This window comes from Aethalodelphis obliquidens, unplaced genomic scaffold (assembly GCF_003676395.1).
Source record: "Aethalodelphis obliquidens isolate GAN/ISIS:26980383/991018 unplaced genomic scaffold, ASM367639v1 scaffold25, whole genome shotgun sequence".
Lineage (NCBI taxonomy): Eukaryota > Metazoa > Chordata > Mammalia > Artiodactyla > Delphinidae > Aethalodelphis > Aethalodelphis obliquidens.
In genome coordinates this window covers 12,729,542-12,752,010 of record NW_020837969.1, presented here as the reverse complement: position 1 = coordinate 12,752,010, position 22,469 = coordinate 12,729,542, and the positions used below count along the sequence as shown (strand labels likewise).

Here is a 22,469-nt window from a genome sequence, read left to right as displayed (position 1 = left end):
TTCCGCTGGAGCGTCCGGGGGGGCCTCGTGGTGGAGGAGGGCGGAGGCTGCGTCTTGGAGGACTGCTGGGGGTTGGCAAGGCCAGGAAGGAGGAACAGAGAGGCAGCGGCAGGCGGCGTCTGAGACAGCGAGTAGGTCAGAAGTGGGGCAGAGGGCCAAGGGAAAGGCAGGGGCTAGGATTTAGTTCCAGAATTGAATTAGGCTCTACAGGCAGAGGGCGGGGCCCCAGGTGGCGGAGCAGCTGCACGTAGGGGAGACGGGGAAGGCCTTTGTGAGCTGGCCGAGGAGATTACTGAGACTTTGACCATCTCAGCCTGAAGTCATCCGAATAGAATATTCAGAGCTCGTTTTTGGAGGAGAAAATGAATAAAGGAAAGATGAGGCAGCCCAGGGTTGAAAAGAGGATGATGTCCCACTGTGCACGAAGTCCTGTGGAAGGGATGCTTGGTCGCCGTTGTCTCTGCTTTTGAATCCTGCATCGAATTTAAACTTCCGTGTAAACAGGCTGAAGATGAGTGATAGATGGCACTGTGTTAGTGACCCCGCTCTGGGTATATTTAGGTGGACAAGGGAAAGACTATCTAGAAATGCATCTGGAAGGAGGGGAGAGAGGTGTTATGTGGGCTGGTGGAGGACAGGTGACCCCAGGCCAGAGGAGGCGGATGGCAGTGAGGAAAGACCCTTGAGGGAACACTCCAAATAAGAGATGCTTTCGGGCTTCCCTGCTGGCGCAGTGGTTGAGAGTCCGCCTGCCGATGCAGGGGACACGGGTTCGAGCCCTGGTCCAGGAAGATCCCACATGCTGCGGAGCAATTAAGCCCGTGTGCCACAACTACTGAGCCTGCGCTCTTGAGCCCACGTGCCACAACTACTGAAGCCCGTGTGCCGCAACCACTGAAGGCTGCGTGCCTAGAGCCTGTGCTCCACAACAAGAGAAGCCACTGCAATGAAAAGCCCTCTCACCGCAACGAAGAGTAGCCCCCGCTCGCTGCAACTAGAGAAAGCCAGCGCACAGCAACGGAAGACCCAATGCAGCCAATAAAATAAATAAATTAATTAATTAATCTTTTAAAAAAAGTACTAAAAAAAAGAGATGCTTTCACGTCAAAGCGATGCTGAAGCAGAGCTAGAGGCTGGTGCACTCTGCAGGGAGACAGACGACATCAGGAGGGGTGGCCAGTGGGTGAAAGGCCTTGGAACCGCGTGAATCGATTCCGTAAGCGCTTGGAAGTGCCCATGCCGGGGCTTCGACGCGCGTCTGTTACCCAGATACCCTCGAGGAATGACTTGGTTACTCTGTCCACCCTCAGCTCTTGGAAGGATAATACCCAAAGGTATTTGTCAGGCCCTGGTCCTCTGAGTACCTGATACACTGAAGGTACCTGCCGTAAACACAGCCCAGCGTTAGGCGTCCGGGCCCTGTGACTGGCCGAGTGTCTGCGTCATGGGACCCTCTCAGCTGAGAGCAGGGGTGGCCTGCACCACCACCCCACCGAGACGGCCTCTGGGGAATGAGCACCGCACTCAAGCAGGGGCGGGGGGCTCTAGGGCAAATCCCCTGATAAGCTCTCAGGGCCCCCCAGCCCCCATAAGCTGTGCGGTTTTGAGGAAGAGGAAAATAAAAGAGGGTCAGGCAGGGGTGTCAGACTTCACGGTGCAGACATGACAGTGGGTAGCAGAAATGCCTGATGTGTTGCTTCTCTTCTGCAGAAGGGCACCATGCCGGTGGAGAGGATGCGCATGCGCCCGTGGCTGGAAGAACAGATCAACTCAAACACGATACCAGGGCTGAAGTGGCTTAACAAGGTAAGTGCGCGTGTGTGTGCGCGTCTGCTTGTATGCGCATGCGTGTGTGTATCTGTGTGAGAGAGACCCTGACTAAGCCGGTGCCTGTGGATCACCGCAAGTGAAACTGTTCTTCGTGTCCAAAATATTTTGCTTATTATTTACGAAAAACAACCAAGCAGAAACGATCGTGAAAATATGAAATTGTCATACAAGGAAGACATCATCCTCTCAGACTGTAGCCTCGACCCCGAGGTAAGGCTCTGGTCTCGTGGATGACTGTTGATGGGAAGCTTCTTGCTGTATTTCTGTTCAGTAATTCTTACCCTTTTCCTTCTCTAAATTCCGTTCTTGCTTCTGGTTTTCGAGGATTAGAGGACATGGAACCTGTAGGGCTTTCTGTTGGGAATGGAGCTTACTGATTTTCTTTTCAGTATCTCTTTATGTAAAGAAAACTTTTGTTTTTGTCTTAAAAAATGGTTTTATTTTTATCATGAAATCCTGTTTGTGTGCCTACCTGTCCTAAAAAAGCAGTATTGCATCATTTACACCCCCTATCTATACATAAATACTTCCTTACTTTTATCAGCCTGAAAACTCAGTTTAGTTGATCCTGCCTCTCATGGACGGAATCAGGAAGACATTGGATGTAAAAGTAAAGACCACCTGAAAACATTTAGTTAAAATCTAGAAAAGCAACGAATACATCATGCTTTCTCTAAGATGGCCCGAGAGAGAGATTGCTCTCGCACTACCAGGAATTGCAGTTCTTCGGAGCAAATGTCTTTTTCCTCTTCTGCCTCCCCCCTGCGTTTTTAATCTTAAGGACACGATGAATAATTTAGCAGGTCAGCCTTTACCTTTGTATCACGTGCTCCAGAGCTTCGAGCCAGATTGTGGCCACTCCTAACAAGTGTACAAAATATTGCAGCATTTTTTTTTTTAACTAATGTTGCTCCTTGCTTCATTTTATTTTTTCAGTTATCTCTCAAATCTTATTTCTTTTTGTTCTTTTCCCCTCATTTACCTATTTTTTCACTTATTTTAAGTGTAACAGTGTATGTATTTGAATGGATCTGAGTCCCTTCTGAAACAAGATGGGGTAGAAGTAAACAGACATACTTTAAGTAAAGCGTATGCTCACTTCACGTGACCTGTCATGTATTTTAAGGTCTAATGGCAAACAATATATTTTTCCAGGCTTGCAATGTCTATAGTGTTTTAGGTTTATATCCTGGAGGGGCTTTGTAATTAGCCTGTTGCAAAGAAACAAACGAGAAGTCAGGTTGCCCCTTGTCCTGCTGGGTTAGCAGGGGCGCATGCAGAGGTGTCAGTAAAGGGGAGATGATAGTCAAAGGAGAGTTGAAGAGACATAGGGTCCTCAAGGACAAGAATAACGATAGTGATAATGATAAAGCTAATTTATGGAGTGCAGGCCCTTCTCTGCGCAAGATCGTGCATTCACTCCCATAATCCCCACTGTGGGGTAGATGCTGTTATTTTTTCCATTTTGCAGACAAGGAAACCAAGGCTTGTAGGTTTAGTAGGATTCTATTGTGAAGAACAAAGTAACATTGCCTATTATTGATTTAGGGTGTGAAATTAAAGCAGATGTTGCTGATTTCCGAAGAGAAGTAAGTTTGCTCTTGCTTTTTCTTTTTTTAAAACCCACCCACCCGTTCTGGCTGGCTCGATGCAGTGGCGCACTTAAACAGTGTCACTGCATCTCCTGCACCAGGTGGGTGCTTGACGTGCTACAGTTTTTTCTCTGTAGTAGGTTGAATGGCGGCCCCCTCAAAAGATAGGTCCGCATCCCGAGCCCCAGAACTTGTGGATGTGAACTTATTTGGAAAAAAGAGTCTTGGCGGGTGTAATTAACATAAGGATTTGCGGATGAGATCATCCTGGATTATCCCGCTGGGCCAATCCAACGACAAGGGTCCTTACAAGACACAGAAGAGGAGACACACATCCACGGAAGAGGGGGCGGAGACTGGAGTGATGCAGCCACAAGCCAAGAACAACTGGAACCGCCAGAAGCCGGAAGACGCAAGGGAGGATTGTCCTCAGAGCGTTTGAAGGGAACGCAGCTCTGCTGCCCTCTTGCTTTTGGATTGCTGGCCTCCAGAACTGTGGTCGAATCCGTTTCTGTGGTGGTAAAGCCGCCCAGCGGGTGGCAGTTTGTTACGACGGCTGTAGGGAACTTACACATCCTCGCAGGGTAGCTTCCTCACCGGTACTCTGCACTGAGACACCTTTTCCTCCGGCCACTGTGCCCGTGTTTTTCGGATAGAGGACCAGAAAGTGAATGGATGCCTCTTGGTGCAAGTGAGCACTTGACCCCTCTCCGGCTCTTGGCTCGTGAGTTCCCTTCCCTGGTCCAGAGGGACAGGAGACTGTCCCCTTGTCCTCTGCTGGGCTGGGTGTGGGCCAGGCTGAAGCAAGGAGGGTGTGCTGTGGCTACAGCACACGGCACCACTCAGGACGGCGCTGTCCCAGGAGCTTGTGGGCTGCCTGAGCGCCCAATGTGGACAGAGCTGTGCCTGTCCATGTAGACCTCAGGTGGCCTCAGGGCATTTCCTCTCCGTACCCACACCTCCCCAGGGCATCTATTTATAGGTTTCTGCCAACTCAGGCTGGCTGGCGTTCGTCTGTCCACAGAAATATTTCACTCAGACCCTACTGTTAATTTCCTGCCCATTCATAAGCCTAAGAATCCCTGTTCGTGGGCTTCCCTGGTGGCACAGTGGTTGAGAGTCCGCCTGCCGATGCAGGGGACACGGGTTCGTGCCCAGGTCCAGGAAGATCCCACATGCCGCGGAACGTCTGGGCCCGTGAGCCATGGCCGCTGAGCCTGCACGTCCGGAGCCTGTGCTCCGCAACGGGAGAGGCCACAACAGTGAGAGGCCCGCGTACCGCAAAGAAAAAAAAAAAGAATCCCTGTTCGTGTTTTGAGTGGTTTGAGGCCATTCCAAATTCTCTTCTCCCGCTGGAGCCTGTTGTGACTCCTGGAACACCTGTGCTGTCTGCGGCGCTTTGTCATTCACTTGTGCCTTAGCTGTGTTCCAAGTGTCGGTCCTCACGGTGAGGCACTCCAGGCTGGCCGTGCCAGAGGGCGGGTACCAGGGCTGTCTTGATTGTTGCTGCGAGCTCAGTGCCAGGCCTCGTGCCCGACACCCAGGAGGTAACAGCGTGCTGAGAATGAATGGATGAATGATGGTCGCTTGAAGGGGAGGAACATCAGTGACTCTGTTTTTGTTCTGTTAAGATAATTAGACTTAAGAACACGGGGTTGGCAGCTGTCACGTGCCTCTCAAATGGGGACACCGTCAAACCCAGTGCATTCTTAGTAAGAGACACATAGGTGGTTAATTAATGCCTTAAATTTGTTTCCACCTCCTCCTTTCAATACATGAGGGGTGGAGGGTGATGGAACGGGTCCTCTGGCTTCCTCTGGAGGAGCGGTGAGGAAGTTTGGCAAAGCAATATTAGAACTAGTTCTTGAAAGGGGTCGTGGCTTGGGCCAGTTACTTTTTATTATGAATATTTGCAAATAGACATAGTGTGCTTGAATGATCTAATGACTAGGAAGAATAGCGCAATAAATTCCCATCTAGATTTAAAACTCATATCTAGATTGAACAATCATTAACATTTAAAAAGGATCTGTGGGGTGTGTGGTAAAGCAGCTCCCTGACACTGTACATCTATAAGATCCAGGAAGGCTTATTATAGAGCCACAATACCACTATAGGTAATCGTAAATTAATCGTAAGTAATCATCACTTAAAATGTCATTACTGCCCTGTTCATATTCAGAATGCCTTGAGTATTCCCCAGATATCTTTTTACAATTGATTTGTTCAATCAGAAGCCAAAGAATGTGTGCGCTCTCCCTTTTTCCGTCTTTCCACTGGCTTGTTGAAGAGACCAGCTCAGTTCTGGATTTGTCCTCATTTTTGCTTGTGGTTTCCCTGGGCTGTTTCTTGAGGAAGGAAGGAGGTGGTCGCATTCAGGTTCACCGTTTTTCTCGTCGCTCCGATTGATTCCCACCCTGTTGTGTTTTGTTTAATTTGTTTATTTCTGGCTGCGTTGGGTCATCGTTGCTGCGCGCGGGCTTTCTCTAGTCGCGGCGAGCAGGGACTACTCTTCGTTGTGGTGCACGGGCTTCTCATTACGGTGGCTTCTCTTGTTGTGGAGCACAGGCTCTAGGTGCACGGGCTTCAGTAGTTGTGGCTTGTGGGCTCAGTAGTTGCGGCTCACAGGCTTAGTTGCTCCGCAGCATGTGGGATCTTCCCGGACCAGGTCTGCATGTCCCCTGCATTGGCAGGTGGATTCTTAACCACTGCGCCACCAGGGAAGCCCCCCAACCCTGGTTATTGACGTTCTTATTTCTTACCGGAGATCTGTCTGGACCAGGCACCAAGGCCCCTCCCCAAGCCTGGGAGATCATCAGGTAGCTCCCGACCTTTTCCTGCTCTGCACTTTGAGAGCAGGCTTGTGCTTGTGTAAATATCAGATCATTTCGGAACAAAGTAAGAAGTCCAAACAAAAATAGCAAACGACATCGGAACATCTTGTAAATATTGGGGGAGTGAGGAGGCACAGGGAGATAAGAGGACTAGTTTCCGTTTGGGGCCAAGCTGTGTTTGCTCTGCTTTGCTCAAGATCATCTCGTCTTCTCAACTCGAGCCGGGCTTCTCTCTCCTGCCTGCAGGTGGGCAGAGGTCTCTATGTATCTAATTATGAGTAGCTCTGCTACTGCATTTAGTCCTTCCGTGCACGCCGTGTGTAGACACCAGGGGTGGGGACCCGGCGCTTGGGATTCTGATGGCACAGCCTGATGTCACAGAGTCTACGCAGAGCAACGCCCTCCCTGTCCCATACAACCAGAATGTTTACTGGTCAGAATCTCTTTCAGGTTTAAAATGAGTTTTGCCATCTTTATCTTTCAACGTAGTTTTGCAATTTGAAAAACTAGTTAAAAGTTACATGTAGTTTTTTAAAAATTTTACCATTTTAAAATGTGCAATTCAGTGACATTCAGTACATTCACAATATTATGTAGCCGTCACGACCAGAACTTTTTCATCACCTCAGAGGGAAGCACTGTACCGTGAAGTAGTCACTTCCCATTCTCCTTTCCCTGGTTCATGGCAACCACTGATCTGCTATCTGTCTCTTTGGATTTGCCTTTTCTGCATATTTCATATAAATGGACTCTTTCAACATGTGGCCTTTGGTGGAAGGTGTCTTTCCCTTAGCACAGTGCTTTAAAGGTTCATCCCTGTTGTAGCACGTATCATACTGTGTTCCTTTTTGTGGCTGAATAATATTCCATTTTATGCATGTGTAACACGTTCTTTTTCTGTTCCATCAGTGGGTGGACATGTGGGTTGTTTCAGTCTTTTGACTATTGTTGAGTAGTGCTGCTATGAACATTCATGTATAAATGTTTGCATGGACAGCTGTTTGTAATTCTTTGAGTGAAATTACTGGATCATGTGGTAATTTGTGTTTTGTTTTTTTTTGTTTTTTTGTTTTTTTTTGCGGTACGCGGGCCTCTCACTGCTGTGGCCTCTCCCGTTGCGGAGCACAGGCTCCGGACGCACAGGCTCAGCGGCCATGGCTTACGGGCCCAGCGGCTCCGCGGCATGTGGGATCTTCCCAGACCGGGGCACGAACCCGTGTCCCCTGCATCGGCAGGTGGACTCCCAACCACTGCGCCACCAGGGAAGCCCTGTGTTTAATTTTTTGAGGAACAGCCAAGCTGATTTCCAGAATGGCTGTGCCATTTTCCATCCCCACCAGCGATGTGTGAGGGTTCCAGTTTCTCCGCGTCCTCACCAGCACTTACTATTTTCTGTTTATTTTTTAAAAAATTCTAGCCAGCCTAGAGGATATGAAATGGTATCTTAGTGCTGTTTTGACTTGCATCTGCCTGATGATTAGTGACGTTGAGCACCTTTTCATGTGCTTATTGGCCATTTATTTATCTTCTTTGGAAAAAGGTCTCTTCACATCCTTTGCCCATTTAAAGAGGATCCGTGGTGGATAATTGCTAGGTTCACTCATTACTTTTGTGGTTTCATGGTTTGAGCATGGTTTCTGGGAAACTAGTTTTGGGAGGTGTGTGTGTGTGTGTGTGTGCCTGCAGACACGCAAATGCTTGAAAAGATCTACTTATAAAATCAACTTTGTGTCTTGGGAGATAGATTTCAGATTGTGTCACCCCAGATCTCCTTTGTCCTAGAAGAAAGTACAACAGCGGATTCTTTAAGGATCTGTACCTTTAAGCATAAACCTTTAGATTCTGGTTGTGTAGTTCAGGAAAAGTTCCTTCACTGAGATAAATTCATTTGCACGTTTTTCCCTTTCATGTGAACGTCAGAAACTGCATTAAGTGATTTTGCCCTCTTATTTTCATCTACAGTGAGAAATAAAGTTTCACTCAGCCCTCTTCTGATCACTGCCCTTTTGAATCTGGCCAACCTGAAACCCTGCCCTCTCTCAGTGGATGATACAGAATGAACAAGGAGGGATTTATGAAAAATCTCTCGCTTTCAGTTCTTCTTTACTGACCAAGTTTTAAATACATAGAATTTTCCCTTTTAACAGTTCTAGGGAGATCTCAAATGTCCTGACATATTTTTAGTTCAGGCTTTGCAATATGTTCTGTGGGGAGGGCCAAGTCCCTTTTGGGTCGGTGGGGACCGTTTGTATCTTGCATTGTGTGAGACCAAAGTGGTGGAAAATCCCTACTGACATTTTCCTTCCTGCTCCAGTGTATTGTGCAGAGATCCGCATACCTAGAAATTATCAGACCTACCTTAAGAGCTTAAAAAAATACGGTTTTCCTGGGTTTTAATCTCCATGGAGTCCAAGTCAACAGATCTGTTGTAGGACAGGAAATCTTCTAAATCTAAACCCTGGGAGACAATGGGTGATATGAATAAGTGACTGAATATGGGATTACACGACCTCGGTTTTGAATTTAGATACTTACTACTATAAGTTCCTTGGCTAGAAAATTTAATTCTGTTTCTCAGTTTCCTCAACTGTAAAGTGGAAAAAAATAACATACGCGCAGCTCGTTAGGGTGTTGCAAAACCCAAACTGAGACCACGTGAACATGCCAAGTGAACCAAGTTTCACATAAGTAGTTTTACTACAAGTGTGACTTTGTTTCCAAAGCACTGGTTTCTAATCCTATGTTTGCCAGGATTGATTTTAAGCAATTTTGAGTTACCTCTTGGGATATGAGAGAGATGGAGAGGGTCTGCTATAAGAAGAACAGTACTCGAGGGACTTCTCTCCAGAAAAGGAGTATCATCTTCGTATCATTGGTACATCTTTGTTTGTATTTATTGCTATTTCATGCAGGGTAGCAGACACATAGGGATTAGAACAAAATCTTTTATTTCTGTTGGCTGCGTGAGCAGATTGAGATAATTAGTCTCTGTGACAATGGCCTCAGACACCCCCAACTTCCCTTTAGCGGCAAAGTGAGTATTCATTTGGAGAGTCGCCTAATTTTTAATTTACCTAAGGCAGAAGGAGTTCCTCTTTACCAAGTGATGGGAGTAGATCATAAGACTAAGCATTAGAAATTTCAGTAAATGGCCAGTTACCTGTGTTCCTATAAAGGAAAGGAGGCACATTGGCATTTCCCAAATCATCACCGTTGACCTTGAAATTTATTTTTATCCTACCAGACTCCACTTGCCTCTCAGTCTCACCTGGTAGACTCTCAAGGTTTGGGGCCCAGTGGGGAAGTGGGTTTGGTTTACAGTAGATACTCAGCACACCCAGTGATACTTAGCAGGGAATCTTACTAGCTGGAACTAGCTATAATCCTCTGCAATGGTGGCCTGAAACCCAGGGCTGCAGTGCTTATTGATTTTTTTTTTTCAGGAAAAGAAGATTTTTCAGATCCCCTGGATGCATGCAGCTAGACACGGGTGGGATGTGGAAAAAGATGCACCGCTCTTTAGAAACTGGGCCATCCATACAGGTATTAACCCCGCATTGTTTATAGAGCCCGGCGCTGTTGCTTTTTTGTGGTTGTTTTCATGCCTTTAGGTATAAGTGACAAATTGCAAAATATTTAAAGTGTACATTGTTTTTTGGTGACAATGTTTAAGTTCTACTCTCTTGGCAAATTTCAGTTATACTGTAGACTGTTAGCTATCGTTTATTTTTACTACATATATAAAATCTCCTGGTTTATGACTTCATGAAAATAGCTCTGATAAACCTGGGACTTGTTCCCAGGCACATCTAGGACACGTGGGGTACAGCCTGCATCACTCAGAAGTGATACTCGGGCTTCCCTGGTGGCGCAGTGGTTAAGATTCCGCCTGCTAATGCAGGGGACACGGGTTTGAGCCCTGGTCTGGGAAGATCCCAGATGCCGCGGAGCAGCTAAGCCCGTGCGCCACAACTACTGAGGCCCGCACGCCTAGAGCCCGTGCTCCGCAACAAGAGAAGACAGCGCAATGAGAAGCCTGCGCACCACAACGAAGAGTAGCCCCCGCTCGCTGCAACTAGAGAAAGCCTATGTGCAGCAACAAAGACCCAACACAGCCACAAACAAACAAACAAACAAATAAATAAATAAATTTATTTTTTAAAAAAAGAAGTGATGCTCAACCCATTCCATAGAAAACTTAGTCCTTAAATTTCCTGTAAATGTGGTTTTCTGATGAAGTTCCCCAGGTGTGTACCAGGGGAATATAGAACTTATTTGTTTTGCGTCGTATAAACTTGGGTCAAATTTATCTCCCCCAAAGGTAGTCAAGATTATATTTATTTATAACAAAAGTTAACTAGCCAGCTATTTGCAGGAACGGACTTTTACTTAATGTTTGAGAGTCAGATGAAAAAGAGACCTTCCAGTTGCCTGTGCTTGTCGGTCTACTGGCCTCCTAGCTTTGTCTTTTCCTTACCCTGATTCTCCGTTCTTCTACCATTATAATTTTCTCTCAAGCTATTTCGTAGAGCCAGGGTGACCAGTTTGTCCCAGTTTGCCTGGAACCTTCGGGTTTTAAAACAAAAATTCCTGCATCCCAAGAACCTGCTCAGCCCCCAATAAACCAGGAGGTTTGCTCACTGTAGGTGTGGCCTAGAATTAAAAGGGTTCTCTGTACTACCTGCCAGCAATCCTGTCTCCAGACATTTTTACTCTAGAAATAATTTTTCCCCTCTTTTTCTTAACCTTGATTCTTTCAACTATTTTGTTAGGAAAGCATCAACCAGGAGTAGATAAACCTGATCCAAAAACATGGAAGGCGAATTTTCGATGTGCCATGAACTCTCTGCCTGACATTGAAGAAGTCAAAGATAAAAGCATAAAGAAAGGAAACAACGCCTTCCGAGTCTACCGAATGTTGCCTTTATCTGAACGACCTTCTAAGAAAGGTAGATAACGATATTTAGTGACTGAAACAATGATGGCTTGATATATCTTATAGTGCCTTTGTGATTTCTTTATTTCCACATCTGTAGTCACAGCAAGGATACAACCCTCGTTCCCGTTGTGGATGATAATTCTGCTCTTACCTGGCTGGGGAAAATGACTCTCAGGGCCCCCCAGAAGCAGTCAAAGAAGCATTTGGGATCTTGGCCATGTACAGATTAAAGCAATAAGTTCATTGAGAGTTTCAGGAAGAATTTAACTTAGGGAAAATGCCTCTCTGTTCTTCATGAATTAATCCAGAACTATTTTTGTTGCCACAGGAAAGAAACCAAAGACAGAAAAAGAAGACAGAGTGAAGCACATCAAGGTAATCTTTGTTCAGAGAGGAGGCCAGAGCTGTGATCATACTAATGATTCATATTCTGTCTCATAAAAATAAGTGATGTGATCTCTGTGAAGTATTTAATCTTGCTTCTTTTGCTGTTGCGTTTCATGTGCTTTACACGTCTCCTCTTTGGCATGTACCCACTTGTAGACTCAAGTACACACATCCCCTGCTTCATCCAACTTCCCTGAGCAATTTATGAATGAACTCACAAATCCAGGCTGAGCCTGACAGTCTCAAGCCTCCATCTGGTCCCTGCAACTGTTGCCAGCATGTCACTTAGTTCCAGCTAAGCTCCAGCCACCAGCTACTATCTGATGATATTAAGTAGATTTTCAGGCCATTAAATATTTTTAAAAGTATATTAAATAGTATATACTTACATTAGAATGTATTACCTATATTTATATATATGTATTGTGTTGGCCAACCCAGTATGTATGTATGAATGTATGTATGTATGTATGCATGCATGCATGTATGTATGTATGCATATATTCCATGACAAGCCATCAGTTTGGGGACACAGAGGTCTGTTCAAGCCCTCTGTTCGTGTGGATCTCAATAGTTTTTTTCCTGCTCCACTGTAGAACCAGCTTTCATAACTTCCAAAAGTTTTCCGTAGGGATGCGTTTGTGTGTGTGAGCTTTTCAGTGGGCTGTGTAGTCTGAAATCCACTGCAGTGTGAGGGTCTTTGTGTGTAGATTAGGTGGCCCTTGTCAGATAGCCAGAGAACTGCCAAATATCCCATGCAAAATCGAGGGTGAGCTCAAGTTGCTAAGCAAAGAGCAGACACTGCAGTCCAGACTCATAGACCATCAGAGAGAAGATTGTTTCACCGTGCCCTGTTTGCAGATGAAGAAACAGAGGCTCGAGAGAGTTGAGTGACATGGACCCAAGGGCAGTGGAACATGTGGCCAAGTTCGCACGGTTATTTAGAACTGAACTTAAAAGAGATGCCAAGCATTCCGGTTTCTACCCTAGAATAACTCTTGAAGGAAAAACCAAATTGCCCAGACGGCACAATGTTTAAAAGCAAGCCACTTAGTCAAAATAATCGGAAAAAAATACCCAAAAAATGTACTTCAGTTTGAATTGTGAAGGTAGAGGGAAAACTTAGGTAAATTGTTAAAGTTTCAGACACATTTACTCCTGCAACGGAAAATCAATTTTTTAGCTAGAGTGTTTTAGCAGTAAGACCTCCAGTTTCCACTTCCAGTATTTTTAGTTGGTGACTTATTTTAAATATAGCATAGTATAGGCCTCATTTTATTATAAGTTTTTATTATGGAAAAACTTTATACACAGGAAGGAGGCAAGTGAGTCAAACGTACTTCATAGACCGTCACCCCGATTTCAGCATTAATCAGCTCGTGGCCATTTTGTCTCATTAGTACCTCCCTCCACTTCCATACATCCAATATGAAACTGCAGATGTTCAACCATTTTTGACTTACAAAAACAATTTCATATGGTTCAGCCCAATATTTTAAAGCAGATTCCAAACATCTTATTTCTTTCATGACTACGTCAGTATATATCTTTAAAAGATAGACACTCTTTAAAAATAATACAGTATCATTATTGCATCCGAAAAAATTAACAGTAGTTCCTCAAAAACATCAAATATCCAGTCAGTGTTCAAATTTCCAATTTGTCTCATAAGTGTCATAATTTTGATACAGTCTGTTTACTTGAATCAAGATCCGTATGAGGTCCACATGTTGTGATTTTTGGATATGTCTCTTAAGTTTTTTTAACCTATAGGTTTCCCCTAGATTACTTTAAAAAAATTTATTTTTTCTTGGAATGAAAAAACCCTGTTATTTGTTGTATCCAGTTCCCCACAGTTTGGATCTTTTTAGGGCCTACATTCTGATTATTGTTGTTTAGTCAGAAAAGTGTAACTTCCACAAATATGTGATTTTGAAGAATCTGCTATAATCTTAAGTACAACTATATCATATTTGCTACTAGTTTCACAGCATCTAGCTCAGTGCCTGGTACAGAACAGATAATTAATACATATATGTTCACTGAATAGATGAAGATTTGTTGACTAAATAGATGCATAAATAAATGTAATATATGGGGAGGAGGGAGTGGGGGGTTTAGAATGCAGATTTAATTTTGCAATCTCAGTTAATGGAGAAATGAAAATGGAGTAACAGATGTTCACTTTCAACCAGCTTTGCTCAAACATAACCGCCAGACTTCACTGGACATCAGATGCCATCGATTGGAAAATGCACCATTATTTTATGTATCTGTAAGCAAGAAAAAACTGCTTGCAGTGAAATCATGACACAGAATTGATTAGAAGGCACGTCCCATTTCAGGGGTGTGGAAGTGTGAGGAATGTGCACCTTAGAATTGATGACACATGGTGTTCTTGTAAGTAAAGGACATCTGCAGTCACATCACCGATGGCAGTGTTTTCCACATGGCCAGACACCGCACTGACCCAGGGAAGCAAGTGAGAGATTTCCTCTTAGGTGCAGCCATGTGGGGCCCAGCAGAGAGTACAGTGAGAAATCCTCCTGTGATGTAGACATGGTCAGTGTCCGAAACATGGCCCTCATAGAGACATTGTTCCTTCAGCAGAAGACAGGTGATTTTCATCGGAAAACTTTTGAATTTAAATCTACTCGCATCTGTCCTATGACGAAGCCTCAGAACGTGGATAAGGCGAGCGGGCTCCCCAGGTTCTGTGGTTCATGACTGCATAATGTTAATGTTTCTGTAGAGTGGTTCAAATTAATTCTCTAGGTTGTCTGGAATTATATATATAAAGGACCTTATCCTTACTGAGCTATTAATACATTACTTTTTATTGTTTGTCAAACACCTAAGCTCTGAGTTTTCTGTTCTGTACATATATATATATATATATATATATGCAACTGGATTGACTAGGTTGGTTTCTTCCGCAGAGAAAATTTGTCTTGTATGTAGTAACTAGGTATGAAAATTTGCTATTAAAACAAGCTCTTCCCAATCTTCCTTTAATTCAAGTTGAATTTTTTTAAGATACCTGAAGAAGTCCTAATCTTTTTTTAATTAATTTTTTTTATTGGAGTAGAGTTGATCAAGTTGAAGTTTTAACTAGCAAAGGACGTTTAGAGCACGCAGGCCCACTGTCAGAATATGTCTTGGGCTATTCAGGCAATTCATCTCCGTGCTCTTTGTCTCCTCCCTAAATAGCTTCCCTGAAACTGGGAGACCCAAGGCTCCTTGACCATGTAATATGTGCAGAAATGCTGCCCCTATATCCCCTGATGTTCTCTTTGGGAGTATATGCTGTGCACTCAGTGAGCCATCTTTTAGTTGAACTAAGCCCTGCCTGCGTGGAGGTAACTGGCTGTCTAAGGAAATAAGAGTAAGAAACACAGTAGTGAGCTGTATGAGATGGGACATCATCAGAGCATATTGGTGTTTCAGAAAATGTCACAAGGCCAAGATCAGTAAGGACAGAGGTGGATAAAGCAGCGAGGTGGTAGCTGACGTTTTGGAGCCCCTACCCGGTTCTCAGCTCTGATTATTATCTCATTTAGTTCTTCCTGTGATGGACAGGGTTTCTCTCTTTCGCATACATGGGAATGGAGGCACAAAGATGTTGAGTAATTTTCCCAGAGTTGCTCCACTTTATGGAATTGGGATTTGATTCCGGGTTAGTCCAACCTCAGAACCTGTGCTCTTTCACTGCCCTCAGTGCCTCTCAGCCTCTAGGAAGCTGTGGGCTCTGATCCAGGCCTCGGGGGACTCTCCAGTATATTGGTGGACATTCCCCAGCACCAGATCATACGTGAAGCCCTGGAGATCAGAGCTGCTGTTTGGTCTTCGCTGGATGAGTCAGGACACCGGCTTCATTAGAGCCAGAGCCTGAGTGAGGGTACAAGGGGAAACAGAGGCATGTAGGTAGGGAGGATTCGGAATTAATACTTCCTGCCTCAGAGGATTGTTTGCAGAGGACATATGCGTGCTTCGAAGCTGTGAAGTGCTTCCAGATTAAAACATCGGTGTGATGATGGAAAACATGATCAGGGACTGTCTCTAATGTCACTTGGTAAAGACTAGGACTGATCTGTATTAGTTCTGAGTGCAGGCCTCTGGGTGGAGGTTACAGAAAAGCAGGTATTGGCTGAGCAGAACTTTCTAATAGAGCTCTCACCGCCCACAGTGACTTGAGCTGGAATATGTAACAATATGCTCCCTGTCACTGTCCAAAGACAGGCTGCATGACCGACCACCTGTCAGGGCTGATACTGGAGTGATCTTTCCATGGGTTGCGAGGGGTCTTCACTTTTTAAGCCTCACGCCGGCAACCCACCTGAACTTTCAAGAGATGAAATCAGAGCTGCCCTGGAGGGAGCAGGTGGGGGGCCTGCCCTGCCCACTCTGGTGCCTCGCTTTCCTCCTGGTAGCTCTTGGGAGGACTGCTCAGAGCGCAGTCTGCAAACTGGTTGGCAGAGTAACCTCCGTGGATGCTTTTGTGAGACAAGGCACAGCTGAACTCCTTGGGAAGGCTCTGGAGCACAGAGGGGCTGATATTTAAGGGAGGTTTTTCTCACCGTGATGGGAAGCAGCAGATGGGGGCAGAGACTGCAGTAGAGAGTTTAGGTGAAGATGGTGGCAGTTGGAATGGAGAGGAGACATTTCCCTGGAAGAAGAGGTGGGAGGAGGAAGCCAGGTGTGGATCTAAGAGGTGGCCCTGACTTCTCAAGCTTCCTGGAGGGGATGTTGGGAGCGGAGCATGTTTTGTGGAGAAGAGGGTGAGTTTAACTGTGGACGTGGTGGGCTAGAAAGGGCAGAGGACCCTCCAAAGCAGACACCAGGTGGACAGTTGGATCTGACAGGCACCGAGCTCGGGTGAGTGTTGGACGCCAGGTGTGTGGTCATTTGCCCAAGAACGATGTTGGAGGCCGTGGGAACGGATGCCTTCCCCAAGAGGGAAGCTACATGAAATGAACACGGAGACCCAAGGAGAAGACGAGGAGAAAAGCCAGCCAAAGAAAGAAGTCTAAGGGGAAGTTGCAGTGGGAGCAGCGAGGAAGAGAATGAAGACAGCCTAGTTCCACGGGAGGAAGGTGTCCTAGGGCTGGGCAGGAGGCCGCAGCCTGTTTCAGCTGCACTCCTGTTCTTAGTGGCCTCGGGGCCTCCGAGGTATAGAGTGTGCAGTTCCCCGGGCCAACTTTGACTTTCATGAAGCCCAGCTGTCAGCCTGAGATTTTGTTGGTAGAGAGACCTAGAGATGCCCTTAAATTTGGCTTTCAGGAGACTGGCTTTGCACAGATGAATTAGGGCCTTTCTGGAGGTTGGGGATGGGAAATGGTCTTACAGCCATTATATTTGGCCTCAAAGGAGGGGACATGTAGACAAGGGCTGTGGCAACAGAATGAGTGGCCTTGGTTGTCCTCTATTCGGCCCACCCCCAAGCCCCTCCAGCAAGCATGGCTTTGAGACCAACCAAAGGAATATTATTTTAGAGGTCTAAGGAAGGCTGCCCCTGCCCCTGCCCCTGCACGCTCTCTTGTGCTGGTTTGCTTTTGCCTAAAGTCCCTTAAACTGTAGAACAAACCTTGGATTCTATAATGAGAAGAAAGGTTCTTGGGCATAAATATTTGGCAGAGTTAATAGATCATGGAGCGGTCTGAACCCAAGTACAATCTGTTTTTTGGTTTTCTTTGGGGCAAGGTGATTTACAGGAGAGCCTACAGCTAAAGTAAGAAAGGGAACAGAAAGAGGAGGCTAGTTCAGGATTCACCAGGACAGGTCATGGTACAGCCAGGTGGGGGACAGGGCAGGAGTGGGCATCACAGAGAAGCAGAAGATGCTGTGGGCAAAGGCCGTTCGTGACCTGCAAGATCTCTCTGTACATGTTCCGTAGAGAAATGTTCACCCATTTTCTTAATTTGTGTTCCTTGCTTTTTAAAAAAAAAAACATAGTTTAGGTTTCGATCTTCCTATTCTAGTCATTTCAAAAATTTCAACTGAGTGTAGTGAAGATCCCTGTTTTTCTGCACCCTGGATGGAGCCCTTTCAGGGAGGTGCTGGCTACATTTCACTGTACAATCTGCTATATTGTCCTTCTAAAACCAGTGAGAAGGTTTGCACTGAAGACTTGGAGATCGGCAGGTTATTTTGGAAGTGGGGATGGGAGGAGGTAAAACAACGTTCGGAGTAGTCCAGCTCAGTCTCCATTGGTAGAGTATTCTGTTTCGTTACAGGAGTGCAAGAGGCAAGGTGGGGATCTAGGGAGTAGAACAATGTTGAAAATAGTTCAGTCTCAATCTCCATTGGCATTAGTACAGGATCCAAGGGTTTATTAAGACAGAAGCTACTGGAATTGGACCATGTTGCCTGACCAAAGATGTGAGTTCAGTTCCTGTATCTCCTCAGAGTAAAAGCAGTGTGGTCTTGGAAAACTAATTTCATCTGTGAGTCATAGTTTTCTCAAGTGTAGTGTGATAGAAGTATCACTTGCCACTAATTACACTGTAGATCATGTGAAACTCTTTTGAAGTCTCCAACTGAGAAATCAGAATAATTTAGGTTTTTAAATATACGCAAGTCTGACTGCCTCATTACCTTTATAAGAAGCCTAGAAGCAGAATGAGTGAATAATAACTTGGCAACGAAAGAAACCCACGAAAACGAGCAGTTCTTTCCATAATTCCTTAAAACGTTCTTAGTTCCTTTTGGGGAATTGAAGAGGTGGAAGGGAGAGAAGATGACACGTGGGGCATGATGGGGGGTGGGGTGGGAAGGGGACCATTGAGGAAGCCAGGGAGAAGGATGCCATCAGAAAGGTGGATAAACAGATAGATTTTGTTACCAAGGGTGGAGAGTACAGGCCTTCCTGTTGGATGTCAGAGTGTGGGGTTGAGGGAAAGAGACTTGCGCAAAGGTCACTGGATTTGGGATAGTAGCGTTTTATTGGTGACCTTAGATAATAGTGAGTGCTTATTTAATAATAGGTGCCAGGTGCATATTTATCTCATTTAATCTTCCCATTATCCCTAGGACGTGGGTCCTATTACTGTCCTCAGTTTACAGCTGTCCGCAGCATCCTAAGAGATCACTAAAGAGGCTAAAGTTCTATAACTAGAGGAAGACTTGGACCCCAGGCTCATGTGACTCCAAAGCCAGGCTGTCTCACCACCCCGACCCCAGGAGCTGGGAGCTTGATTCCACAAGTGGAGTGGCAGCCAGACTGCAGGCTTCATGGTGGTGCAGTGAGGAGGTGATGCTGGGAAGGCAGGTGCACTGTCAGGAGTTTGCCTCTAAAGAAAGAGAAAAGTGGTGACTCAAGTCACAGGTGAGGGAGTTTCTTCCCAGAAAGGATAAACTCTTCGGAATTTGTCAGAGAGATGCTGCAGGAGAAAGGGATAAACATTCTGCCCAGTGGGGCTGTCCTGGGTTCTTCCTGGATTCAACCTTTGGTACATCTGGTCAACCCTGCCGTGTGTGATTTTTGTTTGTTTATTTTTTTGAGAACTGAGCTGTACAGTGAGGTGATGTCTTTGAAGCCGTGGTTATCATGGCGGGAATTTGCCAGATGGGATTGGGAGGGAGGGGGTAATTTCCCCCTCCTTCCCTAAGATTTGGGGGGGGTTCATCATTGGTTCCAAGCAGCACATAAATTGATAAGAACACCCTGCATGCCTTGCAGCATCCTCTCTAAATTTTTCAGAGCACAGTCATATCCACCTCACATGATCTTCTGCTCCTGTCTTCTATTCTTGCCACCCCTCCACCCTCCTCTCCAGTTTGGTCTCCCCAGGAGTTGTCACGTGTGGCTTTTTTTGTCTGATTGTGTTGCTGTCATAGACGCCAGTGTAACCTCCCCTTGAGGAGAAGCTCTCTCATCAAAACGCTGAAAGTCAGTCTGTACTCCAGCGCTGGCTCTCCCAGAGCCGTTGGCGCGTTCAGAGGTTGGAGGGCTCTGGTGCACTTGAATAAAGCAGAATTGAGAGCCAAGCTTAGGAAGAGGAGTTTGCTCTCCTAGTTTCATTAATATGAATGTGTAGCCTCTTGGGATGCATGGGCATTCGGAAGGCATGCCTGCAGAGCCATGGGTGTGGGCTGTTTCACTGGACTCCACGGGGTGGCGGAGGCTTTGGCTGTGAGTCTGGCCCGTGTGACCGGCCACCTGCCCCCGACCCTGGGGCAGGATGCTCAAGTGGCCAGAATCCAGAGCAAACCCTATCCAAGAAGAATTCATCTACCACGTCCTCTGGATTTCGTCCTTGGGCTGATAGTTGAGGCAGAGCTTTTCCTCCGAAGTTATGAAAGAGGTGGCAAGATTCCTCCCTTAGAGAGAAAGCCAGGAGCTGAGTCTTACACGCACCCCCTCCCTCAGAGAAGGATGAGTTGGGATCTCAGCAGCAAGGTGCTTTACCTAGGCAGTAACACAGCTCCGCTTAACCCCAGGGCTACCTTGCGCAGGGATAAGCATTTCAGGAGGGCAAGCCAGGTGCACGGATACCGTCTCCCTCCTCCAAGGAAAAGGAAAGAAAGGGAACCCTTGGCGAGACACTCTATGCAGAAATGTGCTTCTTAAGCTCCAGGCTGATTTAAAACACGTAGGGAATGCGTTTGGGAGACGAACGTGACCTTGGCATTAAAGAAAGTGGACGGAGGGTAGAATTTAAGCTAAGCACAGGGAGGGAAAAGGAAGTGTTCTCAATTCTTTTTTCTTTTCTTCTTCCTAGCAAGAACCAGTTGAGTCATCTTTGGGGCTTAGTAATGGAGTAAGTGATCTTTCTCCTGAGTATGCGGCCCTGACTTCAGCTATAAAAAATGAAGTGGATAGTACGGTGAACATCATAGGTAAACTGTTTTGACATCTCATTTTTTTATACGCACGAGTAGCTCCCTGGGGTCGAGAATTTGTAAAACGTGATTTGAAATAACATAGTCAGCGGGAGGAGGTCTTGGAACCATCTCAAAATGCAAGTTCAGGCCCCCAGATTTCAGGGCTGAAGAATAAAGGCCATTGAGGATCAGGTAAAGGAACTGAGGCAGATCCGCCTCAAAAAAATAGGCAGATGAGATGGGGATGCTCCCCCCAGCGGCTAAGGATTAGCGGTTCTCAGTCTTTCAATAATTGGTCACATGGACAAAAGTGTTATTTCTTTAACTTGGGAACAAGGAGGGGGGGACTGTCCCTATGAGTCCTCTCGGCATCTGCTCCATGATGGGCCTGCCACAGAGGTGGTGCTCATCTCACAGATGGGGAAACAGAGGCACATGGCCAGAGGGCACCCTGTGATCCCACAAAGAGTGTTGAGTGCCTTCTGTATACCAGACGTAGCGCTGTGAGCCAGAAACAGGTTGGGGAGCAAGGCGGGCCCAATCCCTAGTTTCATGGAAGAAGATACATAATAAACAAATAAAAACTGCACGTAACAACAGCGTTACCGTGTGTGATAAATGTGCCAGAGGAGAAGAGTGGAGAGATGAGATGACACCAGTGGCTGAGGACCTGCAGTGTGGGTCCCGATGCAGGAACACGCTTAAGGGACTAGAGGGAAGGCCGGTGCTCGTGGGGAGGGCGTGTGAGGTCCCTCAGAAGGGAGGCGGGGCGGGCTTATGGGGACCTTCGAAGATCCTGGGAAGGAGGTTGGGTTTTATCCCCAGACTGCTGGAGGGTGTGGGTTTTTTTGTTTTCTTTTTTTTTTTTAAGTTTTAAAAAATTGAAGTATAGCAGATAGTAAAGTGCCCAAATGTTTTCCATACACACACCATGGAAACACCACCCCTGGAGGCTTTTAGGCAGGTGGGTGACAAGTGTGAATTATATCTCAATAAAGTCCCGCTGGGATGCTGCCAAGCACGGAGGGTAGGGACTCTTTGCAAGCGTGGAAGAGGCCCAGGCTTGACCTTGTATTCTGACCCCAGCCCTGGAATCCAGAACCTCGGTTTCTTTGCCCTCAATACCTTTTGGTTCATTACCTTTTGTTCCATTTTGTAAACAATTAGGGCTTCTGATGCTGGTAAGAACAGGAAAAATCCTGTTTCAAGAGCAGGCCTCATATCCGAGGACCTTCATTTGTGGGTTCTCAGCTGAGTAGGGACAGGAGGCCGCAGCCTTCTCTCCTTCCCCTGGGCTTTGGAGTTTGGAAGTAGAATCACATGTGCAGGGTCTCCCTTGCACGTTGAGGTCTCCAGCAGCGTGAAGAAAGAATGAAGCCTGGGTTGAGACTCAGCACGTGCTGTATCTCATGTCAGGATGGCCATGGCTTCCTCACAGGGCTCACGTCTGAATGGGGCGCTTTTGCATAGAGACAGATGGCCCTACAGTCATTTTCAGCCGAGGGGACTCTCCGAGAGTATCTTTCTCACTTCCCCTCTGGAGTGAGGCCACTTGCCTGACCGGAAGCCCAGCTCTCCTCCCTCCTGGGCCCTTTTTTCCACGGCTGAGAGCTGCTTCCCCAGCACCTGGGCTTTTATCATCCCTTTCTCAGCAGGCTGTCCTCAGAAAGCCTCTGCCCACTGAGCCCTTTTTAAAAAGGAAGATAGTTGCCGATCTCCCAGGCACGCTTTCTTAAGATTCAGCTTATTTCGAGGCAGCTGGTTGGCTCTTGGAGCTCCCCTTCACTGAGGAGGTGAACTCAGCCTCAGATAAAATGCCAAACAAAAGCCAGAATTGGACCAGTTTTCTTTACTTTTTTTTTTAACATTTTGGTTGAGCCTTCAGTAGGTAAATTCTCTGCCAGGTCGATTGTTCATTGCCCTTATGGTATGATTGGGGCTACATGGTGTTGGTACTAATTTAATGAGTCATTATCCTGGGGCAAAGACAAAGGCCAGGTTTGGTTAGAGAATCACCTACTGGATTAAATGATTCTCTTCCTGACAATAAAATCGTAATGGATG

General features: G+C 46.2%; 1 protein-coding gene across 2 annotated transcripts in view; it reads left to right on the top strand.

Annotated features, from left to right (window-relative positions):
- The window catches only part of IRF2 (interferon regulatory factor 2), an 84,816-nt gene that overhangs the window by 42,456 nt on the left and 19,891 nt on the right, over nt 1-22,469 (top strand). For both annotated transcript variants that reach the window (XM_027122607.1, XM_027122606.1), the window contains 5 exons: nt 1,711-1,806; nt 9,700-9,799; nt 11,029-11,205; nt 11,524-11,570; nt 20,303-20,420. In XM_027122607.1, the coding sequence (XP_026978408.1) occupies nt 1,720-1,806; nt 9,700-9,799; nt 11,029-11,205; nt 11,524-11,570; nt 20,303-20,420 (529 nt within the window). In that variant the 5' untranslated portion in view covers nt 1,711-1,719. The remainder of the gene's footprint in view (nt 1-1,710; nt 1,807-9,699; nt 9,800-11,028; nt 11,206-11,523; nt 11,571-20,302; nt 20,421-22,469) is intronic.